The 27,609-nt window shown below is 44.7% G+C and overlaps 1 protein-coding gene across 2 annotated transcripts; it reads right to left on the bottom strand.

Annotated features, from left to right (window-relative positions):
- Positions 1-406: 406 nt before the first annotated feature.
- LOC311029778 (electrogenic sodium bicarbonate cotransporter 1-like) lies at positions 407-27,389 on the bottom strand. 2 transcript variants are annotated; one of them, XM_084035121.1, is made up of 26 exons: positions 27,079-27,388; positions 23,543-23,616; positions 22,707-22,877; positions 19,434-19,566; positions 17,966-18,126; positions 17,690-17,869; positions 16,675-16,751; positions 15,810-15,967; positions 15,634-15,721; positions 14,265-14,419; positions 13,758-13,874; positions 13,004-13,178; positions 10,344-10,477; positions 9,220-9,482; positions 9,051-9,097; positions 8,742-8,927; positions 8,227-8,340; positions 6,271-6,432; positions 5,443-5,621; positions 4,840-4,912; positions 3,815-3,883; positions 2,978-3,151; positions 2,727-2,891; positions 2,501-2,594; positions 2,190-2,267; positions 407-2,105 (listed from the first exon to the last, which is right to left on the bottom strand). In XM_084035121.1, the coding sequence occupies exons 1-25, from the start codon at positions 27,093-27,095 to the stop codon at positions 2,224-2,226; spliced, it is 3,210 nt and encodes a 1,069-aa protein (XP_083891247.1). In that variant the 5' UTR covers positions 27,096-27,388; the 3' UTR covers positions 407-2,105; positions 2,190-2,223. The 2 variants fall into 2 exon arrangements, with proteins under 2 accessions (XP_083891247.1, XP_083891248.1); XM_084035122.1 differs by lacking the exon at positions 2,501-2,594 and having other exon boundaries at positions 2,194-2,267; positions 27,079-27,389.
- Between the last annotated feature and the right edge of the window lie 220 nt (positions 27,390-27,609).

Below are 27,609 nucleotides of genomic sequence, written 5' to 3'. Positions count from 1 at the left end.
TTAAGGGTGTGTTATAAACGGAGGTAATCTCCTCCTGATCACACAATCACTCATAATCCCTCTCTCTGCAACACATGTAATACCCGATAATGTTAACCTGAGCGGATGTCTCCTTTTCAAGGAGTAAATTATAACTGTTGGCGAGGAGGAGAACTCATGAGCCAATCATCTTCCTCACAGTCCTCATGATCGTGGAAACTATGCAGCCGTCTGTTCTCATCTTTGCTGTGAGAGCGAACGCAGCTTTAATCCAGCCCTCCTTAAAAAACATAAATACATGTGCTCCACATGTGTTCATATTCTAAATCACAACAACAAACGCGTTGTAAAACATGACGTCTCTCTCCAAAACTCCTCCTCTGAGATGTTTCCAAACTCTTGTCAAAAAGAAAAACACAACAATGTATTTAAGAATCATTTAGACTGTTTTATTGCTCTCATTCAAAACAACAACATCTGTTTCTCTCTGAGTAACCTACGTTATTGTGCTGGTTTGTATAAAATTGCATTCAGAGTTCAAAAAAAGAAAGATTCTACATTTAATGTGGAATCCAAACCAAAAAAAAAAAAAATCAAGACCACAAAAATGGAAGACCATGTTTAGATTTTTTTTTTGGTTTTGAAAAGCAACTGTAACAGTCTCATGCTTCACATCTTGACAGCATATTGTGAAAGATTATCACACACACACACTCACACTCTCTCACACGCACACACTCGCACAAAAAAAGAAATCAGTTCAAGTTACAGTGTGAACTTCTAATCAACGTGATTGATCGAGTCATTTCAGAGGATTTAAGACGTCAAACTGTCACTAAAATGAGAATTAGATGATTTTACAGTGAAACACCTTTTTACCCTGTTTACGCTACAAAGTCACAACATTGCGTCGCCTCACAGTGATTGTTTGTTGATTTGCATAAAAAAAAAATACACACATTCAAAAACAAAAATATTGCAAAATGTAATCACATAAACCGCTATGATCGCTTCTTTTGGTTTAAAAAAAAAAAAAGGAAAAATTTCAGCTCAATAGGCTTTTTTGGGTTGATTTCACAGTCAAGTGTGAGAAGGTAACAGGCAATCACTCCCCCCCCAATAAAAACTTCAGTATGTGAATCATCAAGAGAAATTTTGGGATGATAAAATATAATTCTGGTGGAATTATCCTTTAAAACACGGCAACAAAAATCATACAATAATCATTTCATAGACAAACAAAACATCTTAAGTGAAGATTCAGAGATCCTATGCAGTGCCAGATTAATACAAATTAAATTAAAAAGAAATCTGTGATCAAATAATTGCACAACTTTTTAAATATATATTTATACATATATAAAAATATATATAAATATATATAATATCTGGCACCTACAGAAATATGAGAGGTAGAGCTACATACACGTATAATACATCTAATATCTCCCTTAAAAAGGGAAATTTATATCTTCAAATTTGCACAAATGTGGGGAAGTTGAACACTAAAGCCAAACTTTAGGTTCAAACGGCAAATTAATCCGAGTTTAAATATAATAAATATAGAAAAGGCGTGGGGGATAACTCTGGATGTGTTTCATGGAGACGTAGCCGTCGATGGATGCTTGATCAATAATTTATAATTATAATTATCGTCTGTTCATAACTGCACTGATGACCTTTTGTTCACTACAAATTAAGGAGGATTTATTTTTATTTTTATTTAAAAAATTATAAAAAAGAGGCTGATTTTGTTTGGAATAGAATAAAAAAATATATTTTTTTGTATTCTACAAACTCACTGTATGCCGGACGTCTTTCTATGATGAAACATCTTTAGCTGGACGCTGATTATAAATGACGTACACATTCATAAGATATTAATGTCCCCATAAAAGCTGCATGACCTCGTAGCCCTTTTGTTCACGCAGACGAAGAAGGCCCTCGTTAAAAATTCAGTACCACCATTCTGATTTAAATCCTCATACGGGGTCATGATGATTAAAAATAAAATAATTCTTCACAGATCTGTTTCGGAGCCCTTCCTCCAGAAGAAGGCGTTGTCCACAGAATCCCTCTTGATTTGAATCTGAGGCAAACATTTGGTGTAGTTACCTCTGTCGAGGCTGAACAGGGAGAAAAATACCAGAATATAAATATACATTATGAATCCTGTAAAATCTGAGATGCGAACACGGGTCGGTACTCACTCACTCGGCCACTGTGGGAGACTGAAAGTAGCGCTCAGCATGATGAATGTGGCTTAAGGAAAGTCTGCGATTCATCTCCTGGGGAAGAACACAACTTTAATACTTCAATACATTTCAAATGGATCGGCCGAAAAGAGGAAAAAGGAAAAGAAGGTCGCTGCAAAGCTGCTTTTAGCGTTAGAATATATAAAAACATATATATGATATTTCTTAAAGCATGCAAGGAGGCTAGTGTCACAGCAGAGAAGGTGAAGCCTTGTTAGAAGCAAAGCTTAGCTTGGTTGCCGTGGCGACGCCCGGCTAGTACTCACTACCTTTAGATTTATCGCCCAACATGGGCTCCTGCTCCATCACATCCATAGTGATTTTTATACTGGGTACATTTTCGTGGTAGGGGTAGTCGGACTGTGGAGAAGGACGAGGAGAACGTCAACACATCTGGACTTTTAACAATAAATACAAGGTGGAGGAGCTGCGGGAGGCTGGAGACACATCACAACAACAACACATTTAAATGTTACGCTTTGAGGAACTCACAAAGTCGGCCTCGCTGTCGATGCTGCCCTTCTTCTTGCCCTTCTTCTTCTTCTCGTCCTCCTTCTTCTTCTTGTCCTTCTCCGGGATGACGTCGTCCAGGTAGCTGAGGTCGTGCTGGGAGAACATGTAGTCCATCGCCTTGCGGACGGCGACCAGCGCCAAGATCTACACACACACACAAACACACGGTTTCCATCAGCCCCGTGTCATGGCGGCGGGCTGCACATGGCGTGGTGGCGGCCGGCGCTCACCATGACGGGGAAGATGATGGCGGCAACGGTGGACTTGAGGATCCAGAGGAGCGCCAGGCAGAGGCACTGGATGAAGGTGAAGAGGTGGATGCGTCTCTGGGGGACGTGGCGCAGGTAGATCAGGTCCGGCTGGTGCTTGGCCGGCATGAGGAGCAGCTGCAGCCGGTCCATGAACTGGAACACGGCACAGAAGAGGTTTTAGTGTTTATTTATTTATTTATTTATTTATTTATTTATATCTATTTTTTACTGCATAATTTTTTTTTTATTTATTTATGTATGTGTGTATATTTTGCTGTCAAAAGCACTTTGTAAACTTTCTAATTTCTTTAATTTTATTTAATTATTTATTTATTTTTTACTGTTTTTATTTTATTTTATTTATTTATGTATGTGTGTATATTCTGCTGTCAAAAGCACTTTGTAAACTTCCTAATTTCTGTAATTTTATTTATTTAATTCATTCATTCATTTATTTTTTTATTTTTACTTTCTACTGATTTTATTATATTTTATTTATTTATGTATGTCTGTATATTCTGCTGTCAAAAGCACTTTGTAAACTGTTGTTTGTAAAAGGTGCTATATAAATAGTTATTATTATTATTATTATTATATTTACACCATGTTGTGTCTCAGCTGCTAGCTAGCCACCGTAAGCTTAGCATGCTCTCGACAGGTAGCTTTTTTTAGCTGACTGAGTAAATACGTCTAACTGTCGGAGGCTCGCTGCTCATTAAACCGGTTCTGGTGGTTCTTCCAGAGAGGAGTAAAGTGTATCATAAGTGATGTCACTTCCTCTCCCCCTGGCTGCGAGGTCATCAGGTTCAGACTCACCTGGACGCCGTTCAGCGAGGCCACGCCCATGTAGAGGAAGACGCCGTAGAGCACAGGCATGGGGATGAACTGCAAGGACAACCGAGTTAGTGACTCGACATGCGACTTCCATTCAGAGTTCACGCTTTAAAAAGATGCTAATGATGCTAAAAAGGTGACGAGGGTTTATTTTCAGCAGCGTTGCTCCGTTTAAAAATAGGACACAAGCAGCTTTTCTGAGAAGTCACCTGGCTGCCGCTAGTGCAGGTTCAACGACTACATCAGCATTATGAAACGCTGAGGAAAAACTAAATCAGGGAAACTCCAGCAGAAATGACAGAAATCAATATTTAAACCAGAATTAGCTTTAAAAGATGAGCTGAAAAGACATTATCAATAGATATAGACAGGAGAATGCACTCAGTTATTTACTTAGTTATCCACGGATGATTAGATGCATCCGATATGTAATATTAATAGTATTTAATGATATGTGGAGACGGGATATCCGTTTATTTACTTTACATTAGACACTGAAGTATTTATTTATGAATATATTTTTTTGGGATGTCGAAAGGAGGAAAAACACACAAAAAAGTATTAAAAGAGTATTAGAGGAATGTTCGCTTACATTGTACGTTTTAAATGTAAACTAACCGTCATTAATGGATGTAATACTCTAAAATTTAAAAATAAAATACATTTGCCAAGGTGGAAACAGTAAACTAGATAATGTTGTTGCTTCATGGATACAGGGCGTCCACTAGGGGGAGCCCCAGCTCCAACTATCTCCTCTAACTGCCAGTTCTTTTGTAAATTGGCAGCTTCATGTGGGAATGGAAACTAGAGCTGCAATCAGAGCTTAAGCCCCGCTGATGAACATGCTTATTTCACATCGCATCACTTCAACAGAGCTCCTAATCGGATGAACGGGAGGTTTGAACATTATTTCACATTTAAGGGGGGGTTTGGACAGCAGTTTGTCCCTGAAAGAGTCGGACAGTAATCCACATTTTCATGAAGAACTAATGAAGAAGCTGATTCACCTTGAGGATGGGGGCCATGAAGACGGAGAGTCCCGTCAGGAGGAAGACCACGATGCCGGTGACTCTCTGCTCCCTGGGTCGGTGAAAAAAGAGGAAGAACTGGATTTACTCAAAGAACCGGCTCAAACTTTGGGGAACAGGTTTGTACGCACAAAAACAAAGCTTTTAAAATGGAAAATTTGCAAAATTTGCAATGTCATGATACATAATCTGTCTCGTCATTGTAACCAAGTTTTCTCATCTTTTCCTCTCTTTCTAGAGATCCTTCTGTCTTTTTCATGTTCCTCCGTTTCTGTGTACATTATATAGAAATGCATGTACAAGAATAAAGGCTCATTGACTATTTATGATTAATTATGGGAGCATAACTTTTACATTTTAAACAGCGTTACAGCCCATTGTTCATAAATAATACTTCTATTAAATCACTTCTTCAAAGTGTGGTGGCTTTTTAATTAAAATGTGTTATTAATTTCATTTTTATTTATTTTATTATTTATTTATTTAATAAATTGTATTTTTTTTTTTTTATAAATTGTATTAATTTATTATTTATTTTATTTTATTATTAATTTTATTATTAATTTGTGATGAATTAGTCACCTGACACCCAGGAACTTGGGCGCCTCCCCGGGGGCCGACGTCTGGGTCTCCATCTTCAGGGAGTCGATGTGGGCGATGGAGATGACGGTGGCGGCCACGTACCACGGCAGACCCATGAAGGAGCACACTATCATCAGGATGGCGACCCAGAACAGGTCCAGGTGGTACCCCGCTCCTTTCTGAGAGGGAAGAGGATGAGATGCTTGTATACAGGTGAAGTTTTCAAGTCGAGTCTGGTCTGCTGTGACTTCTGGGAATTCCAGGCATGTTCATATTGCATAATTAACCGGGTCTCCAACTAATGACGGCTCATAATAATAATAATAAAAGTCACTTTATTCAAGTCCAAGTCCCCGTGTCCTGATATCCGGTTCACACGTAGGAGAGGCCACAGAGGTCAGCGAGGTCGTGTGCTCAGTGCTGTTGCAGGAACATGTAAGAGTTTTAATGAGGAGGCGTTTTCATGGAGCTGGTGGGCGGGGCTCCGCGGACGGGAGCGGCTCATTGGAGCAGAGCCAGGAGCTTCTAATCGTCACAGGTGTTACCTGTTGGCTAACTCCAACTTTCTCTTTGTTCTGTGTTTTTACTGCATGTCTGAGGCCGAGACGGAGATAAGTACACTCTGAGAGTGTGAGTTATGAAAGAACCGGACGCCCTCCGGAGCCACAGAGGAACACCGACCTTCATCTTGTATTAGCGTGTGTGCAAACAAAAACATTTGAAGTGGATGAGAGCCGTTTTAATAAAGAAACTAACAACTAGGAGTTGTAGGGGGATTGTTCCACCTCTAAAACCGTTGTTTTGTCCTCCAATCAAACATTTTATTACCTTCAGTTTGTGCTCCTTCCTGTTGACGATGACCGCGGTGATCTGCTGGTCCATGAAGATCAGGATGGTGACCAGCAGGGCGGGGAGGGTGGCAGCCAGGTAAACCCACCAGGGGTTCCCTCCGAACGGGGGGATGAACCAGCCCCTCAGGGGGCTCGTGGGCTGCAACAACAGACATGAAACGTTAACGACAGTTTAAAGTCAGGATTACATGTGGAGAACATCTAGAACATAAAAGAGTGAGTCTGCAGCGAGGGTAACAATGGAGCAGTCAGTCCTGCAGGAATCTCATTTAAAAGACTCGAACAAAGCCGGCTCTGTTCTTCCGTGTTCTCACATCACCGATAATCACGTTGTTATTTGATGCAGCTACCTCCTCCTCCTCCTCCTCCTCCTCCTCCTCCTCCACCTCCACCTCCTCCACCATCCTTCCCTTCCTCTTTGTAAAGGACTGTGCCTTTAAGCTTCACGTCTCACTTACAAAACAAAGCATTATACTGGGATTTTAAACTTTCACTCAGTTTCCCCGTCCTGGTTCTAGAGGGGTTCGGCTTTCCCCGTCCTGGTTCTAGAGGGGTTCGGCTTTCCCCGTCCTGGTTCTAGAGGGGTTCGGATTTCCCCGTCCTGGTTCTAGAGGGGTTTGGGTTTCCCCCGTCCTGGCTCTAGAAAGGTTCGGCTTTCCCCGTCCTGGTTCTAGGGGGGTTCGGATTTCCCCGTCCTGGTTCTCGGGGGGTTCGGCTTTCCCCGTCCTGGTTCTAGGGGTTCTAGGGGGGTTCGGATTTCCCCGTCATGGTTCTAGAAGGGTTCGGCTTACCCCGTCATGGTTCTAGGGGGGTTCGGGTTTCCCCCATCCTGGTTCTGGGGGGGTTCGGCTTTCCCCGTCCTGGTTCTAGGGGTTCTAGGGGGGTTCGGATTTCCCCGTCCTGGTTCTAGAGGGGTTTGGGTTTCCCCCGTCCTGGTTCTAGAAAGGTTCGGCTTTCCCCGTCCTGGTTCTAGGGGGGTTCGGCTTTCCCCGTCCTGGTTCTAGGGGTTCTAGGGGGGTTCGGATTTCCCCGTCATGGTTCTAGAAGGGTTCGGCTTACCCCGTCATGGTTCTAGGGGGGTTCGGGTTTCCCCCATCCTGGTTCTGGGGGTTCTAGGGGGGTTCAGCTTGCCCCGTCCTGGTTCTAGGGGGGTTCGGGTTTCCCCCGTCCTGGTTCTAGGGGTTCTAGGGGGGGTTCGGATTTCCCCGTCATGGTTTTAGAAGGGTTCGGCTTACCCCGTCCTGGTTCTAGGGGGATTCGGGTTTCCCCCATCCTGGTTCTAGGGGTTCTAGGGGGGTTCAGCTTTCCCCGTCATGGTTCTAGAGGGGTTCGGCCTTCCCCGTCCTGGTTCTAGGGGGGTTCGGGTTTCCCCGTCCTGGTTCTAGGGGGGTTCGGATTTCCCCGTCCTGGTTCTAGGGGGGTTCGGATTTCCCCGTCCTGGTTCTAGGGGTTCGGATTTCCCCGTCCTGGTTCTAGGGGGATTCGGTTTTCCCCGTCCTGGTTCTAGGGATTCGGATTTCCCCGTCTTGGTTCTAGAGGGGTTCCGGTTTTTACCCGTCCTGGTTCTAGAGGGGTTCAGATTTCACCGTCCTGGTTCAAGGGGGGTTCGTGTTTCCCCGTCCTGGTTCTAGGGGTTCGGATTTCCCCGTCCTGGTTCTAGGGGTTCGGATTTCCCCGTCCTGGTTCTAGGGGGATTCGGTTTTCCCCACCCTGGTTCTAGGGATTCGGATTTCCCCGTCCTGGTTCTAGAGGGGTTCCGGTTTTCCCCGTCTTGGTTCTAGAGGGGTTCAGATTTCACTGTCCTGGTTCAAGGGGGGTTCGTGTTTCCCCGTCCTGGTTCAAGGGGGGTTCGGTTTTCAGGAGACACCTGACTGGCCGTCGTTCTGCAGCTGAAATCACTAAATTCAACTCAATGCCGAGACGAAGCGCGTACCTTGAATTCACTCGGCACGATGAGCTTGGGGGTCTCGACCCCGACGAGGGCGTCGACGCCGCAGAAGAGCAGGATGGTCAAGATGATGGCGAAGTCGCTGATGAGCTTCCGCACCTGCAGGCGGAGGGAGAGGAAACAGGTTAGACGGCTTTATTAGTTTGATGAACAAACAAACCGTTAGACGGCATGTTTGGAGAAAAACATCTTACTTTAGTCCAATTGGAGTGTTTTTGTCATTTATAGGAAACACACTTTTTACCCATTTTAAATGAGTCATCATTGAACACAGCGGTTCGGCTAAGATGCTGGAGGTACTTGTTGTCATAGCAACGACAAACATCCAGTCAAGCAACCTCTATGACCTCCATAATAAATCTGCGACTATAAAGAGGCAAATTTGCTTCTCCTCTCAGAATATTGCCTCTCGGCTCCGTTTTTTTTACCCCCTCCTACAATACGCCGTCCTATAAAACTGCTTAAAGGTCAATGAAGTTGCTCCACATGCGTTGCCTCACCGTGGTGGGGAAGAAGCGGCTGGTCTTGAACTTCTTCAGCGTCATGGAGCAGGTGTAGGTCCCCAGGAACAGGATGAGTGACATCAGCGTGATGTCGGGCACGAAGCCGCACGACTCGCCCACCAGGTCGCCGCCCAGCGCCTCACACTGCTGCTTGGTCAGCGTCGCCCAGGTGGCGTTGGCCGGCTGCAGAGACCAGAGGACAAAAAAAGAGGAGGGTTTCCTTAAAAAAAAAAAACCCAACAAGCAACAGTAATATGTGGCAACAGAAGCAACGCTACTAAATGTGACAATAAGAGGAGAACGTACCAGGTCAGTGCTGTTCATCGCAGAGATGTCGAGTTCTGACGAGTTTCCTGTTCAGAAAAGAAACAATCATAACTTGTTTTATCACCGCATTCTGGAGCTCGATCCCCGTCCTGGTTCTGGGGGTTCGGGTTTCCCTGTCCTGGTCCTAGGGGGGGGTCGGGACTCTTACCCGGCACGCAGACGCACTCGTAGAGCGTGACGAAGTTGGGGTCGTAGGCGGAGTTGATGGGGTTGTGGTGGGCCAGCTTGATCATCTTCTTGAAGGAGTCGTAGATGAAGATGAAGCTGATGAGCGCCGAGAAGCCCTCCTCGGTGAACCGCGTGAAGTACTGCACCAGGAAGCTGGCGTCCGTGGCAACCAGCACCAGGCAGAAGATGGCCGACCACAGGCCGATCCACAGCCGGAACTCCAGGTAGTCCAGACCGTTGTCCCTGAGGAGGAGGAGGAGGAGGAGGAGGAGGAGGAGGAGGAGGAGGAGAGATAATAAATATCCATTATTTCCAAGCAGTCAACTGTCTTCAACTGTCTCACCTGGATTCTGGTAAATGTAGTTTTTTTAAATAGGATTTTAGTTATGGAGGTTAGGATGAGACATGTAAAAATTATTTTTTGGCTTTTGTTAATGATGAGAATTTATATATTATATATAAAATAAATATATATACATCCTGTATGAATTGTGAATTACAAGACTTAAGAATCACATTGTCATATAACTACTCAAGTATTAGAAATATGCATAAGAAGAATGGCTCCTTCTTTCTTTCCTGGCTGATTAAAAAAAAAAAAAAAAAGTTGTGATTGTTTGTCTCCATGGAAACCTGGACGTCTAACAGCTGTCACCGACTCACCGACCCGCCGGCCGGAGACGTGGAAACATTCAGCCGCCGCCACATTCTCCACTCAGTGTAAAATTAAATGAGGGTGAATTATTAATAATGGAACAGAATCAACGCGTTTGGTAACGCTAGAAGACTCTTTCTCTGGACAGCAACGCTGGAGGAGGAGGGGTATGCTACTTTGGATTATATATTTATATATACACATGTATTAATATATAACATATGTATATTTTATAATGCATCTTTACTACATTATTGTATTATATATTATGATGCATTTGTATTGTTGTTATTCCGTTTTTTTCTCTTCTACTCATATGAACCTGAGTATTTAACTCGCATCTTATCTGTCAAATCACAATTATAGACTTTCCTGCTAGAAAATATGATCCCACCTCCGATATATAAACATAGAGATAAACCACATAGAGCAGATATTGGTTTCTAAACCTGCTGAAGCTGAAGAGGAGCCTCTCGAACACGAGCACAGGGCCGGTGCTGCTGAGGATGGTGAGGGGCTGACCGGCCAGCAGGCAGAACACGGCCCCCGTCAGGGCCGTCCCCAGGAAACTCTCCAACACACCCTGAACACACACACACACACACACACACACACACATTCACACACAATCAATATTGAAGGGAAACGTGCTAAATCAACAAATAAATATTAAACCTAAAAAAAAAACGAATTAAAAAGATCCAACCCCTTAATGATTAAAAAATAAATCATTTAATTTATTATATAAACTCTTGTGAATAGAAGCTTACATTCCTTTTTTTATTTTTTATGTCAATTCCAGCCTTGGAAATTAAATAATATGAGTGGCGTGGCTCGTTACAGATGTATTCCATCTATATCTATTATATCTTTTCCACAGCAGCCATCGTCTTTAATCAGTGTTTTTTCCCCACCTCCGCCTAATTCTGCCGACTCGGCTGGAAACTTTGTTTTCCCTGTACACATCACACAGCTGCAGGGCCGGACCAGCAGGACCAGCAGGACCGTTTCAACCTCCAGACCTGGCTGTATATCTGAGAAAGGGCAGGTGAGGGCAGGGATTCCCTCTGTGATGCAGGACTGAGTGTATATGTGTGTGTGTGTGTGTGTGTGTGTGTGTGTGTGTGTGTGTGTGTGTGTGTGTGTGTGTGTGTGTGTGTGTGTGTGTGTGTGTGTGTGTGTGTGTGTGTGTGTGTGTGTGTGTGTGTGTGTGAGGGGGGGAGGGGTCACTGGCTGGAGACGCAGCCATGACGAGGCTACAGTGACTAATCTGGATCTGTGGTTATTTACAGCTCGGGCAAATCTGTCCCCTCGGGGATGCAGCTCTTTACCGGAGAGCAGCCAAAGCCGGGGGGGGGGGGCTCGAGGCTCGGGGCACTCGGCCACCGGAGGGATGGATCCAGCACTGTACGGCTGCATGCGTCGGCCCAGCTGTCCCATAATAACCTTCCATGCTAAAGCGTTAAAATGAAGCGGTGAGAAACACCTCCTTGTGTTGACGATGACGCACAAAGTAAAGTTTACAAAGTAAAGTTTACAGAGTTCTACTCACTCTGTGAAACAGTTAAATAAACCCGGGGGGGGGGGTCAGGAGTCATGGAGGTCTGTTTGGACTTTAACAGAAAGCAGACGTATAGATGACTGAAGTTATTGTTTAAGATAAATATGATAAACACCAGGTGGTTTATTTGATGACCATGATTTAATTCCAGTAGTTGTTTTTCTGTGCAACATTCCTATTTATATATTTTACGTGTTTGAAATGAAACTAAACAAACCAAGCCGAGGCTTTGGGAAAGAATAAACATTTAAGATTCATGGAGGGTCAAGTTAAAGACAATCCTGTTGCATTATGGGACATGTAGGATCAAGCTTAAGGCAGGATATGCAATACAATTACTTTTTCAATATCATTCCTTAATATTCAATATCATGTGCAATATTACTTTTCCCCATTTTAGTTCAGCTTATTTAACATTTACCTACGGCACTGCTGTCAGTATTACTTCTTATTCAATTCATATTTGGTACTCCAATGCTTTTTATCCTTATGTTGTTGTTATTTCGGGGTAAATCTCTGGCATTTATTATTAATAAACATTTATCTCAAGTCATCTATTTTGACCGTTTCTTTTGAAAAACAACGTTAATGCCTTTTTTATAAGTTATGCCCTCATTTGACATTTACAGGCAAATCTAATATAGAACAATATCGCCTACATTGGTTGAAAATGACTTTAAAACAAAAAGGAGGACTGCTCCCATCGGGGTCAGAGTTCACCTTTAAGGCAGGAACACACCGGCCCAACCGTTGGACGTCTGAAGCATTTGGAGAGGCTCGGACGAGGTCGGGAACACATATGTTTGGTGTGTACAGCTGCGTCGGAAGCTTTCGGAGCCGCGCGGACGTTGTCTGATCAGACTGAGCATGCGAAGTCTGAGGAGGTGGGCTGTTGGACGTCTGAGCCATTGGATACTCTGATTGGCGGTGTGCTAGCGAATCAGAGTATCCAATGGCGGTGTGTGGGCGGGGCGGAAGTGACGATGGTAAACTCCGTATTACTCGTTCCCTACTGAGACGACGTCTTCGTAAAATAATGAGCCTGAGAGCACACAACGCGAGTGTCACCCTAGCCAGAGTCATCTTTCCAGAAATGCCAAGTATTTAGTCCACAAAGGTCTTCTCGAGTCGAACGAATACTGAACCAAGACTGTGTGTGCATTGTTTTTATCTGCACTCCGTTCCGTCATTTCCTGTTTTGGAGTACTGGCACGAGACTAGCGCCACCCGCTGTTAAGGAGGCTTATTGCATCTCGCGCAAGCGCAGAACGTACACGCTGCTGTGGTGTCGGAAGCACGTCGAAGCGGTGTGTACAACGCAACTTTTCTGCCGAACGGGTCAGACGAGAGGCAACAGAGTGGGCGGAGAATGGTCGGATAAGGCAGTTGGACGTCTGGGCGGTGTGTAGGGGCCTTTAAAGCAGCGGGTTGAACATGAAAACAGGGAAGTTGAGCTGTTCAGGTGAACGTGACCTGTTCACAGCTGTCTGCGGTCAGCTGTGAACAGTGGTTTGTGAAGCCCCGCCCCCTCCCTGTAATAAAGCCCACCTGCATGTTCTCGGTGGCGTCGCCGAGCAGCCCTCCGAAGGTGATGGCGTTGGTCACCGTTCCCAGGTAGATGAACAAGATGGTGGACAGAGACTGGATGTGCAGCGCGTCGTAGAAGTCGCTGGCAAAGAACGGCAGCTTCCGCTTCACGTCCAGGACCAGACCTCCACAAAACCTGGAGGAGGAGGAGGAGGAGGAGGAGAAGAAGAAGAAAGATGAGGAGGAGGAGAAGAAGAAAGATGAGAAGAAGGGGGAAAAGAAGAAGAAAGATGAGAAGAAGGAGAATAAGATTAAGGACAAGGAAGGAGGAGGAGACGAAGAAGAAGGAGGAGGAAAAGAAGAGGAAGGAGGAGAAGAGGAAGGAGAAGACGAAGGAGGAGGAAAGGAATATCAAGAAGAAAAAGAAGAAGTAGAAGAGGAGTTAAAGGTTGTGGGTGCAACATCATCACTTCAGCTTTATACAATAAACCACATGTGGGGAAAAAAAATAGTACTTGGTAACTTATTACTGGTAATATTTTGTCATAGTTTCCAAAAGAAAAAGAGAACATGAGAAAATGTTGAGCAACAGTGAAGCACTTTAATCGAGTCCCATGTGGAATATTTCCTCGTCGGAAACTTCACCAAACATGAGCATCACATGTCGTCATGACGACAACAGAAAGATCTCCGATCTGAGTGAGTGAGTGAGTGAGTGAGTGAGTGAGTGAGTGAGTGAGTGAGTGAGTGAGTGAGTGAGTGAAATCCTAATTACTTTCTGGTGAACTGCAGCTCCTCTCCGACCTCGTGACCTCCCCCCCCTCCGTGTGCAGCGTCCCGGGGAGTGTCGCCGTTCATCTGCGGCGCCTCTAATCCGGCGTACAAGTTCTTCCTTTAGGGAGAACAAAACCGTCAAAGTCCACTTCAATAAACGCAAGACTTCCTTCTTTCAGTTCAATAAAAACATTTTTAAAAAAAGGTCAAATCATTTCTGCAAATACAGTTTGAAGTGCATGTCACATGTGGCCATTTATAGATGTAAAACAAGGAAGCATTTGTGAGAAAAGCAGCCATTTAAAACAATGCTACACTTCAACACATCACTGCAACCGTTTTCCATTTACTTACATTAAACCAGCAGGATTTATGTTGCCATTACAATATCTTAGCATTTCAGCTAAATGCTAAACAGTAGCTTTTGTAGCCGCCATTCAGCAAAATCCAGCTTTAGAATAAATAAATAAAGAGAAGGAGGTGATGTGGGGAAGGACTTAGGGCAGACCTCTTGTCCTGGGAGGGCAGGGTCTTGGGGGGCTCTATCCTGATGGCGGGGTCCCACTCTCCGGGGGGCAGGACGATGACCTCATCCAGGAACTCTTCGATCCCGGCCAGCAGGTCCTGCCTGTCCTTGGCTTTGTAGGCGATGTCGTGGAACACCTGCCGGCAAATACACACATAAACCCGACGATTAGTCAATCAGGCGATCGATCAGAGCGATAACACGTCATTAAATTATTCATACGGGGCTTAGAGAGAGGAACAACTACAGAAAACTCTGTAGGGGAGGGGACAGATACATGCAGGTAGGAGCTCTACAAGGCCGATGAGTCAAAAACAAACATCTGATAAGCCGGTGTCAGCCAAGGGGGGTAAAGTTTAACTGGAGGAAATCCTGGAAAAAGCCCTTCCTGTCCCGGCGTGTTGACATGCGAGGACAGAAGAGGGCCTGTGGGAATTTACGAGCAAAGGTGCTCTCAGGGTCGACACTCGTCTGTTAGCATTGTGGGTGAAGTCAGGAGATACGAGGCGTCGTTCGCATGTGCCCGAGAAACAAATTGGTCTCCCACAACTTCAACACAAGCGCTTAACGACTAAGCTAGAAAGCTGTTGGCTGCCAACAGGATTGAGCGGGCAAAGCTGCCGCGATGATTAATACAGCAATACCCAGAGAGCCGGGAGATTTGGCAGGAGGACGAGCACCGGAGGAGGCGTAATCCCACTTTCCCTTGAGCGCCACCGACATGAGCTTTTGAGTGAAATGTCTGGAAAGCTAATCGGGGCGGATCGTCGCGTTCCCCCCACAATTCTGGTGATTGCTCAATCTTTTTTTTTCCATCATGAAGACGCGTTTACCCTGCAAGGCTAACAGCGTTCCCATCATCTAAAACGCTGTTTTCCCGCCAGTTAGCAAATCATTGGCACTGAACTAAGGTGGTTAACATTTGTTACCTGCGACAAATCGACACATTAGCATTATCCTTCTGAGCATATTAGCACACAGACGTTAGCATTTAGCTCAACGCACCGCTGTGTAGCCTGCACCGATTCTGCTAGCACGGCTGTAGCCAGTTCTACTACTACTACTACTACTACTACTACTACTACTGCTACTGCTACTACTGCTACTGCTTCTACTACTACTACTACTGGTAGTAGTACTACTACTGTTACTAATACTTCAACTGCTGCTGCTGCTTCTTCTTTTTCTACTACTACTTCTACTGCTGCTAATACTCCTGCTGCTACTGTTACTACTACTGCTACTACTACCACCACCAACACCAAATGCAGATGAAACCCAAGATCCTGATCTGCTGGAGATTTCTGCCTAAATCTGACATTTAAAATAAAATCTAATTGAATGGAAGTACCTCATCTGACATCAGGGTGGCGATGGCTCGTCCGATCTCGTGATAGGACTTTGCTTTGCCTTTGGGGCCCAGCAGGACGAAGAGAAACCTAAGGTGGGGAAGAAGACGAGACTATGTTGGGGCAAATCGAAGCTGCTAACTGTTCAGTTGAGGGTGCGGGTGTTTGCGAGGTCTACCTCGTGGGCACTGGGACCTCGGTCAGGGCCCCGAGCATGACGGCCTGCTGCAGACGGACGAACGCCACGAACGGAGTCTCCAGGAAGTCCACCTCCCCGATCAGCACGTTGGATGCCTCGGCGTCCCGGGGCAGTTTCTTCATGAACTTGTTCTTCAGCTGTTTGGAAGAGAGAGAACATAGATGTGCGATTAGGGAAAACGTAGAGAATACCGTTATAGTTGTAGTAGTTTAAGTATATTTTTGTCAGTTTGGTTTGTTTTTCTGTATTAACTAGCTTTACTAGCTCAACTAGGAAGCTATATATCATAGGACATTGTACTTGTGTTACTTGGATGCATCGTATGCAATTCCATTTTTTATTTATTTAATTTTTTTCAAGCGTATTCTACATTTGTACCTATTTATTGCTGCAGTACTGTTTGTATTCTGCAACATCTGGAAAAGTTTAAAAAACAAAAAACAGATGTGCCCCAAATAAATGTGATGATTAACAAGTTTTTACTGATGCAGGTGGCGCCCGCCGGCTCCTTGAATTATGTGCTGACAGCAGTTTGACTTTATGCCACCTAATAAACAGTGTATGAATCTGCATTTACCACTTTCACACTAACACAAAGAATCACGCATGAAGGTTGATGAGAGACAGAAAAAAAACACAGTTAAAGGAGGATGATTAACTAAGACCTTGGTGTCGTGTCAAGCTTTTTGACAAATCTACACTTTCGTTCCGGCTGGGTTTTTTTCTCCACGCGGGAGGCGGATGATAAACTCAAGACAACGACGGGACACAGTGAGCTTTTGTCTTTATCGCTATGTGAGGCTCACAAGCTCACACTGTTATGAGGTCACGTATCTCTACAAACCTGATCCTTCTCCGGTTTGTCAGAGAAGTCGCTCAGGCTGTTGGAGGTGAGGTTTCTGTGGGCCGTGGTCGGGCTACCTGCAGGGAGGCGGGACAAACGTTAGGGCTGGGAAAAGAGAAAAAAAGAGCTGACATTTCATTTTTATTTTTTGGGCAGAGGAGGAAGACGAGTCCCAGAAAAAGAAAAAAAAAGGCAACCAGGAAAACGTAGACAAAGAGGAGAGCCATGAAAAGGAGCCGGCTTAAGCTTTAGGACGAACGCCAGATGGTCATTCATTCATTTCATCGCCGTCTGCTTCGGACGCATCAGCAGAAACGTGCCGAGGCAACTGTTGGCGAACGAATGACGCGGTTAAACCTTGCTCGGTTTGTTACGGTCCATGTAGCGCTGACGTTTGAGAGATCTTAGCCTTCTGTCGCCAAATAAATATTTAGTTAACGACATGAGAGATAAGTGGAGCCGCTCTATCTTTGTCTTCTTCACTGACTGGCTGAAAGTTTGCAGCGTCAATAAACGCCAACATAATGGACTGAAGGCTGTTTTTTTTTTTATTATGTGGGACCGGTTCCAACTGTGCCGTGACCTCGCTTACAGAGGTATCCCATGCTGGAGCTCCTCTGGACCTCCCATGGCTCCTCTGGGTTTGAACAAGGCACGGGCTGCTCCAGAGGGTTACGAGCTAGAACGGCCGAGATGCAGGAGGTCAGAGACGGCGTTGACCCGGAGAAAAGAGAGGAGGGAAAACAAGGAAGGGAAGGAAAGCCAGAGAGAAAAGAGAGGCGGGAAAACAAGGAAGGGAAGGAAAGCCAGAGAGAAAAGAGGCGGGAAAACAAGAAAGGGAAGGAAAGCCAGAGAGAAAAGAGGCGGGAAAACAAGGAAGGGAAGGAAAGCCAGAAAAAAAAGAGACAAGAAGGAAAAAGATTAGGAAAAGAAATGAGTGTTAGGATTTCCCACCAGAAGGAGAATTAAACTTGTTTGGGTTACAGGTAATAATAGTGGGGGGTTTTGACATTACCATTCTCCTGGTTGCTAAACAGTCTACTTGCACTGGAGACACTTTTGCCGATGTCAGCGAGGGAGCGCAGGTTGGACTTCTTGGTCTGGTGGCGATGCTTCCGAAGCAGCGTGTACTTCACCTTCTCCTTCAGATCGGCCTTCAGCTGGCCGGCCTCGATCTGGCTGTCGGTGATCACCTCTGGGAGAGAGGAGGAGGGGGGATGCTCACCCTCACTTTTCTTCAGGAATATTATTTTTTTTAAAAAGGAGGTAGTTGTGGTCCGGCCTCACTTACCGACGATCTTGGGCAGCGTGGTGGCCTCCAGGTCCAGCATGATGGTGCCCTTCTCGATGCAGGTCTTCAGCTCCATCAGGCTGTGTAAGGACAGCGTGGCCACGTGAGGCTTGCTCCAGCGCTCGCCGCCCTCCTCCACCTTCTCCTCAAACTTGATCCACCTGGGAGGACAGAAAAATAATTATTTAAAAAAAAAAAAAGAGCATTTACATCACTGTGGTGTTCGACCTTGCCGGGTTTTTCCTGAAGAAAAAATAAATAAAATAAAATATTTAAATAAAATAAAAAAATATAAATAAATATATAAAAATAAAAAAATACAATATATATATAAATAAAATAAATATAAATAAATAAAATGAAATACAAGTTCATGAAAGCACATATAAAGCTGCCGGCACGTACTGTTTTTTTATGAACAACAACAAAAAAGGAGGCACAATGGGTTCGCACCACCGTGTTTTGATTTAGTCAGTTCACACGAGGAGAACAGAATAGGGGATGCAAGACGGCGTAGGAATGAAAAATAAATCACTAGACCTGAGAAATTTGTCGCACGCCGGAGCGGCGACTAGCCTTTCGTAGCGCACGCGGCTAAACGTGAGATGGGATTAGTCTTCAGAAGGTTAAAAAAAAAAGACTTCAGGACAAGGATTCTTTTTTAATAACGATGCCTCACATGTCACCACTAACAAAAGAGCCATTCTCCTGGAGCCCTGAGGATGGGGTTTCCTCCGGGGATAGAGTGTCCCCCTTTCTGGCTTCAGTCCACATGCCTGAGACCGGCTGACTAGGAAGAAGGGAGTCTGGAGACGTTGACCCTCCCAAGGAGTTCATCAATCTTCCCTTTCACGCCCACCCCAAAATATGTGCCTTTGCCCGACTTGCTACCTTAAGCCTCCGTCAGACGAGCCTTCCACTGACTATCAGAGTGGTTTGATTACAGCTAAGACTTCACAGAAATATGCAGCAAGCCACTTTAGACGCCATTAAAACAGAGTTTAGATGCTTCAATTTCCTGAGCCAACAAAGTAACATTAAGTCCTGTTCCAGGCCAAGTTTCTGCCCTTTTCCTGGTCTCACAGGTACTAGAGATCTGCAGCAGATAACCGCAGCCAGACTGGGAGTTCACCCGAGTGCAGCCTATTTCCCTACACACACACACCATTATTCACAAGTGACTGTGTTCCGCTGACTGTACCGGGATCGTGAAGCGGGACATTTTTGACTACAACGCCCATGGCTCTTTATTTTAAAAAAAATAATACATTTAAAACAGGAAGGGTGGGGGTTGATGGATGGCATGCCTGGCTTAAAATAAAATACAATAAAATTAACAAAAACGAAATAAAAAAATGAAATACAAAATTAAAAATCTAATTAATAAAATAAAAAAATAAAATTAACAAAATAAAATAAAATAAACCAAATTAACCAAATCAAATTAAATAAAATGTAATAAAATGACCTGGCCGTCTCCTTCCACTCCATCTCCTGCCCGTCCACGGCCAGGAGTTCGTCCAGCTCGGTGAAGAGCTGAGGAGGTGGGGGGCCATCGTCCTCCTCTCCCAGGATAAACCTGATCCTCTCAGCTGGAGAAACTGCAAGGGGGGAAGGGGGGCATGTTAGGAACCAACAAATCAATCCTGCCTGTATAGAATATTTTATAATTATTCATTATAAGGCTGATGAAGCACGATTAAAAATGGTGATACATCAAGCACTCTTAAATGTGCATTAATTAGTTGGATCACATATGGATAAAACATTAAAAATAGTTGTTCATGAAGTAAAATCATAGAAGCAATTCCTGAATCCTTAAAATCTTCAACAGGGGGTCCACGACCCCTAGGGGTCCGCTGAGTAACTGCAGGGGGTCCCCGAAATGATTTGCTCCCAAACTTCTGAGAAAAAGGTGTGAAGACGTGTCACAACAAACCGTCCATTCATGCAGCTTTCTCTCAACAACGTAACGGTGTGTGTGATCTCTTAATCCCACACTAAAGCTAAATGTAAGACCGATGTGATTAAAATAGTTCAGGTGGGAACTCGAGGAAATCTACGCTCCACGAAAGGTCAAGATCGAGAGACTCCCCTCCCTCCCTCCCCCCTCCCTGACTTTTAAAAAGAAAAGGCTTACACACAACACCTCTTTAAAGCCTCTCGGCCGGTGTTATGAATGAAAACCAGCCCTGTGTTGTGGTTGTACACAACCTTTTAAGTGGACGGCCCCTCAGAGTTTCACCAGAGTCAACAAGGATTACGATGAGGGAGCAAAACGAGACCAGCGGCTCCTCAGTGGCGTCTAGCGTGGGGTTTTTTTGTTTGTTTTGTTTTTTAAACCGTTTGTCGCCTGTCAGGCACATAAAACTCTTATTATCTCCGACACGCCCTCAACGTTTCCACCAACATGCTGATCTGATGACATCGTGGAGGCAGACGAGTTCACAGGTAGAAGGATGAACTTGACCTCTAATAGATAAAATATCTCATGTGAAAATGTGTGAGTATTAGGACCACTGTTGGGTAAAAAATAGATAAATTAAAAACTAACTCAATGAACGTACATTTATGTTTGTAATTAATAATCCCAACGTGTGACAACGCCTCGTTAAGATCCTTAGGGTGATGATGCCGATGCTTTTATTCATATGAGGACAAACTTATGGGTGTTTATTGATCGGGCAGTTGGGTAAAGATGCTAGCAGTAGCTTTCACTTGTTGTCATAGCAACGGGCAAAATTTGCATGGGAACACCTCGGCTCTTTCCTTCCCTACAGCGGCCCTAAAACGCTGTCGTGCTGAAGTGGCTCAACAGGAAAGAAAGAAAACTAATGTTTATCCCGACAGTCGGATCTGTCCTCTCGTTCAACCGTCAGACTGTTTACACTTCAGATCTTCAGATACACGACGCGAGGGGGCGGAGCTTCTGTCTGTGGACGTCAGAGGGAGCATTTATAGTGAACCAAAAAAACCAAAACAAACAAAACACTTTGACTCGCCGGCCGATTTCTTTTTTGATGAACCATCAACAACGTTTGCATTTAAAGGAATGTTTGAACCGTACACAGATTAAAACGCTACAGGGGACATTAAAAGGCCACTCACTTTAAAAGAGCAGCAATATTTTGAATTTTGATGTTGACCTCTGCTGACATTTAGGGCACCAGGTGAGGACACAACCACCTTAAATAAGAGATATGTGATGATAATACTAATATGGGGCCGTTAATCTCATCCAGGCTGAGATTAACGCGAGTAATGCTCTTTTATCATATCATGGCTCCTAAGGATGACTAAGCACACAGGCTGCTTTACACCTGAGCATCAGGTGTAACGGGGAGGGGGGGGGGGGGGATTACAGCGTGAGAGGATTAACCAGGTGCATAAAGAGTCCAAACGGGAGACAACGCGGATGAAATCCAGGTTTTTTCTCCCTTTTGCAGATTTTCTGCCATGATTTTTTACACGAGTGTTTCAGCTTCCTGCCATTTACCTCCTCTTTAAAAAATGTTTAAAAAAAGGAGTATTGCTCAAGACTATACGCTCCCCTCTTCTATACGTCCACACAAGCTTGTCTGCACATGTTCAGAACAGCTGAAGAACATGGTTTATTGGAATCAAGCTTTATTTAAACTGCCGATGGTCCGTGTCATTTATTTATTACTATATCAGGTTATCATATGATTTATGGACATGGCCTTTATTATTTTTGCTTGCCTTTGTTCAAATAACCGATGTGTTGCTCTTTAAAAAAAAAAAAAAGTGTACTTGTGTGAATATGCTATTATATTATCTTTAAATGACAGTGATATAGTTTCTCACAGTTGTAATTAAATTAGTTATTCTGAAGGGTCTACATCTTTAAATACAGCTTACTGATCCCTCTCCTGGACGTTTACCTTTAGAGGTGTTCAGGTATGCGGCGGTGCTGCCGTCATTGTCCACACATGCCCTGATGAGTTCAGAGGCATCTCCAAACCATTCTGAGACCTTAATGATTACCTCCCCTCGCCGTAAAGCAGACACTAAACACTCTGCCATTGTGCTGTGTGTGTGTGTGTGTGTGTGTGTGTGTGTGTGTGTGTGTTCTTTCCCCACATTCAGGAGACACAGGTTTTAAAAACTGACTTAATCCAAAAAGATCATATCCGGGTTATAATTCCTCCTGTTCTTGAAGGGATTAAATGCTTGTAGAATGCCACTTTTCCTAAGCTTCTATCTATCTATCTATCTATCTATCTATCTATCTATCTATCTATCTATCTATCTATCTAGCTATCTATCTATATAAATAAATAAAAAAGGAGACATCTGGTGGGTTTTTCAGACTTCTGAGAACCAAAGGTGATCGAAAAATTTGCATTTTTTAGCATCCGATTCATCTGGTGCTGCTGGTAAGATCGTGCTTCACCACTATTAATAACGTGACGATCCTAACTTGTTATTCTCACGTCTGCTCGTTGTAGCAAATCTCATCTGGCTTGTGGAACACATACATTTTTTTGTTCCACTCCTTTTTCCGAGAATCCTCTCTCTCTCTCTCTCACAAATCCCACAAAGTAGCGCCTTAATCAGCAAGGTGACAGATCAAACCCCGCTTGTGTTGGCTTTGCACACTTTAAGCCAATCCCATTCGTTTTCAGATTATTATTCAACGCGTTTCCGGCCCTGACCCCCCCTGACCCCCCCCTGACCTCCGCCCTGTATAGATTTGCAGAGTGACATCATCACAACTCACTGAGAGGTTTGAGGACGTTGGCGGCGGACTCGTCGGCGTCCGACTTGTAGCCTTCGGCGTTGCCGTGCTCGGCCCGCTCCCGCTTCTCCTTGTGGCCGGACTTGCGTCGGTGGCGGCGCCTCCGGTGGTAGCTCTTGGGAACGTGCACGCCGATGTACACGGTGTGGTGGCCTGGACACAATAGATTACATTGCATTACACTCACAATCACAAGGAAACCACCGCGGTGTGAAAAGGTTTTTTTGTTGTTTTTCTTGGCATGTGCTGAGGTTTACATGGTTCAGTGATATTAGTGGTTCGTTGCTTCCCCCCCCCCCCCACCCGAACAATGAGGAAGAGATACAGTCACACTGTGAAATCAAATAAATGCCAACCATTTCCTACACGGCAGCTCATGCAGGAACAGGATGACTTCACGCCTCCAGGAAGTCATTAGAGAGGCACAAAAAAAAACACACACACACTTTCCTGGATTTCCCTCTCATTCAGTGCATCTTAGAAGGTTTTACTGAGATCTTTCATCGTGGTCTGATAGCAACCAAAGACCACCTGGGAGGTGCACACTAAAAAAAAAACACATTTCTGCAATATTCCCATGAGGCGACAACGGGGTGTCGTCTGCAAACAGCTCGACATTATGCCAACAAAAACTTAAACATCTTCCTGTTTCAGAAACGTCAAAAGCTGAAGTGGAAATTATTTCTCTTATGGAATGTGTCTGTACTCAAAAAGGTCAACTACAGTTGTCCTCCCGTAGTTTATGTGTGCGGATGAACGTGGACGAGATCCATTTCCTGAACCGTCACTCAGTCTGAGATTTCCATCAGCGATCTTACCTTCCACTTCCTCTTCGTCGCAGACATGTTTGACGAAGGAAGCTCCTCGGTCCAAGACCGCCTCGTCCTCCACTCTGCAGGCAGACAAACAACAACTTATTCAGAAACAGATTCATTAACAACAACTATGACTATAATATATAATATGTACAGTCTGAATCATTTAAAACATCACTGAAACACAAATATACTGTCAAAAAGCAGCTTGTCAATGATAATGGCTTCTTATTCAGCTACTGCTGAATATTAGCCCAATCAGCAGTGAGACAGTCAATTTGGATAGTTTGCATTATTTAAAATTATAAGAAATCTCCTCTCCTCGTCGACTATTTGGTCGTTTTTTAATTTTCACTTCCCACGTATAAACATCTCAGGTAAACTAGATTTAAAATCGGTGCCGTTGTGGGACTCACAAAAGATTAAAATGGAGATCAGCGATCCTTAAATGACCTTAAAATATGATGAACAACAACATGACATGACTTCAAAGTCAGTTCACCCGGCAAGCTTTCAAGTGAATTAACATTTATGATGCTATGGGAATCACACAGGGCAAAATGTCACCTCCCCATACACAAACAACGCTGCACACATAATAATATACATATACACACATTTCTGTTCCACCCAGGGAGTGGATGTATTCATTTGAACGGCAGTCATAGTCGTATAATCGAGTCCTTTATGAAGGACAGTCTTGTGTCAGACATCCTCCAAGGATACCCTTGACTTTTCCTGTACTCGTCCTTTATATTCAATCTTCCTGGAAGGTTGAAAGGAATGTGGCTCCTCCGGTCTGGCAAAACTCAACTAATCCAGGTTGAAAAGGCAACCCCCCCCCCCCCCCCCCCCCCCCGATCTCAGAATACACTTCTGGACTAAAAGACGGCCACACAACAGAAACAAGGCAGCAGCTTCATTCAAGAAGGAATGTATCGTTTTGTGACTCTGAGACGAAGCGTGTCGGCGTCAAAATTAGGAATTCATCCTCAGTGGCTTTATGAGGAAAAATAAATATTTGATTTCGGGATGTGCATCAAGAATGTGTCAATAAACACATGAACAGTTTCCACTGAACAGAGGACATAAACATTATAATAATAATAATAATGCATGAGGGGATGGGAGCAGTGTACATAAACGGCAGAGTAAACAGGAAGGATACAACTTGTTCCTCCGTTTGCAAAACTCATCTGAACCCCCCCCCTGTGAATACGGTTATCTGTCCACCAGCTCCGAGATCTAACGAGGGATGATGAGGAGGAGGAAGAGGAGGCCGACTCGGTGCCAAGATTTACAAGCAAAACTAATACAGCTATTAGCCTTTTTTGTTGCCCATTGTTGCTTCTGCTTATCCTCTCCCTCTCTCCCTCCAGGTCAGGGCGTACGGAAAATACCGGAGATACTTTTATCATGCAGCTTATTAGAGATATCATAATGCAACCTCATAAACAGTCGCTGACAATGTGGCAAATCTATAAAGAACAAACGGGTGGAGCCGGGTTCATCCGTTCTTGTGCAACATGCTTCCTGCAAGCATTCTCTTCTGCAGCAGGTGTGTGTGTGTGTGTGTGTGTGTGTGTGTGTGTGTGTGTGTGTGTGTGTGTGTGTGTGTGTGTGTGTGTGTGTGTAGGCAGGTCATGTAACAGTGGAGTGAAGGAAGCTCATGTTGCAGGTAGATTTGTGGCCCCTCAGACGAGGCGGACCCTCGTGGTGGGAAACATACCACAGGTGGTGCACAGACACACCGGATGCAGGAGAAGATTACCGTTTTGGTTGGATGGCTATGCTAAATAAAAAAAAAAAAGAAGACTTAGAGGGGGATTTAATCTTCAGCATTTATGGACAAAGTCTGAATGACTTATAATCAGGTATAGGAAGCCGGACGGAGGCTGAATGAATATGTTGGATATGGATAAACATCCCTCGTCTCCTTATTCACGTCGACGAGCAGGAAATCTTCTTGATCCTCTATTTTTCATTTCCTGTGAGGACTTCCTCCGTTTAATAAGAAGCAACATAATAATCAAATGCTGGGGGGAGGGGGGGTCATCTCTACTTCTCCCTCCACCTCGCTGACCTGAAGGAGGCCGAGATAAAGCCGTCGGTGCGTGAGGAGCCGGGATCAGCTGCTCAGGGATCAGGGATCATCCCCATCTCTTTACAGAGTGACGCAGCCGACCCCAGCGGCCAGGTTCACCAGGAGGGGTGTGGCCCCCCACCCCCAGGCACAAACTTGAGCTTGAAGGAGGTGGCTGTAAAATAGTTGTTAAACCACCTCGGAAGGAGACGGCAGTTTCACTGCATAATCCACATTTTGCACTTCTGATGGGTCTCCCAGAGATGAATGATACTGAAGAGAGCGACCTCTGACTCATGCATGTATTTCCACTCGTTTTCATCAATTATTGTGCATTTATGAGGAAAGTCCCTGCTGAGTTTGATGCGATAGCTTCAGATCTTCAGGCTTGCCCCAGCCAACAGATCCAAACTTAATAGACGTACAATTAAAGAAAGGAAGCTTTTTTGCTTACAAATCAAAAGTGTCTGCAACCCAGTAAGCAGAGGTGACAAAGGACACGTGCACACGCACGCGCACACACCCCTTCTCAGGTGTCCATGTACCTGTCATGCACTAATTGGAATCGTAGCTTCTCAGGTGCTCTCAGGAATTTGCTAAGAAACGCTCGACCGGACCAGGAAATAGACGGAGGTCTAATTGCGCAGAACGATCTAATTGTGCGTTCAACATTCCAGTCAGTGGAACAAGAGGAAGGAGTCACGGAACAAAGTAAAAGAACATTTCCCTGTTGCATCACAGCTGCTGCTGCGATGAGGAAACACACCGGAGGAATGAGGAATAAACACCAAGTCAGTCCGTCTGGTTTACGGTCGATCTGAACTGTAGAAACTACACCGACACCGGCTGCAGGTGAGGAAACTCACGGCTGCGTTTCCGTGTTGCACATTAACTAACCGTGGAGCCTTGATTAGTCGAGGCTCTTGCGTCATTGCGCAACGTGGACGCTCACGCTGGTGGCTCGCGCTGAATGTGGACTTTTTTCTTTTTTTTTTTGGAAAGGGAGGGAGGTTGTCGGCTCATGGACCACGTGGTGACCGCGGCAAACACACAGCTTTATTCATAAAGTGTCACTGGAGACGCTCGGCCCGCGCGTCTCTCTAATCGATACTGACAGCGTTCTTGGAACAGAGATTAGGACTCTACCGGTGCGGGAAAGTCCTTCACCGGCGTCCAGCTGCCATCAATCACAACATAGAACGTGATATGTTGCCTAATCAATAGTCCACTTGTTTTTCCTAAAAACTGGGGGCCAACTAAACCAGAAGGAGACGCTAAAAAAAGCACATTTACGCACAGAATTACGCACAGAATGTTCCAACAACACCACAGTGTTCCCATCAGTCCCACCTCTCCTCACAGCACACACCTGGGCAGGAAGTCCCCTTAACAAGGTAAAACACTTCCCACCACGAGACGTGAGACAGGCAGCTGTAATAAAACCAGTCAAACTTACTTCTTCTCGGAAGTCATGGTCGCCGTTTACAGATGATCAGTCGCGTCGCTGGATTCGCTCGTTGGAAGAAAAAACAAATAAATCTTCACCTCTCTGAAGCTGTCGCGCTTTTCAAGTGGATGAAAAAGGGGAAAAAAAGTAAGACAGGAGTCGAGGAGCTACTTTTCTTCTTCTTCTTCTCTACAAATGGAGTTTAAAGTTGGAACAGGCGACCCTTCACATCGCGCCGGACGCGTCCAGGTGACATGTTGGAGGAGGAAAAGCTCGTTTTGTGTCGCTGAGAAGCGTGTGTTGAGACTCGGGGAGCGCGGCGTGTCTTTTCCCATATTTAAAGTGCCATCCCTCCTCCTGCGTGACGCCACCCGGGGGGAGGAGAAGGAGGAGGAGGAGGTGGGAGGTGACAAAGTTGTTGTGGGTGACGCATCCAAAACGCTTTACGCATGAATTAAAGTGATTCCCTTTGCATCGAAATGCTGAATTTTACAGGATAGATCAAATAAAACATTAAAGGGTAATTCCTTAAAATCCCAT

This window comes from Eutrigla gurnardus (assembly GCF_963514095.1).
Source record: "Eutrigla gurnardus genome assembly, chromosome: 19".
In the NCBI taxonomy this organism is placed as follows: Eukaryota; Metazoa; Chordata; class Actinopteri; order Perciformes; family Triglidae; genus Eutrigla; species Eutrigla gurnardus.
This window is presented reverse-complemented; position numbering and strand designations above follow the sequence as displayed.

Bases quoted from the DNA above. Each gene is read 5' to 3' on its own strand.
- LOC311029778 (XM_084035122.1), bottom strand. The intron at 13,179-13,757 runs GTAATTAGGATT...CTCCTCCTCCAG, and splicing joins GAGCTGCAGTTCACCAGAAA to GTTTTGTGGAGGTCTGGTCC. The intron at 9,483-10,343 runs GTTTAGAAACCA...CCTCCTCCTCAG, and splicing joins CTCCTCTTCAGCTTCAGCAG to GGACAACGGTCTGGACTACC.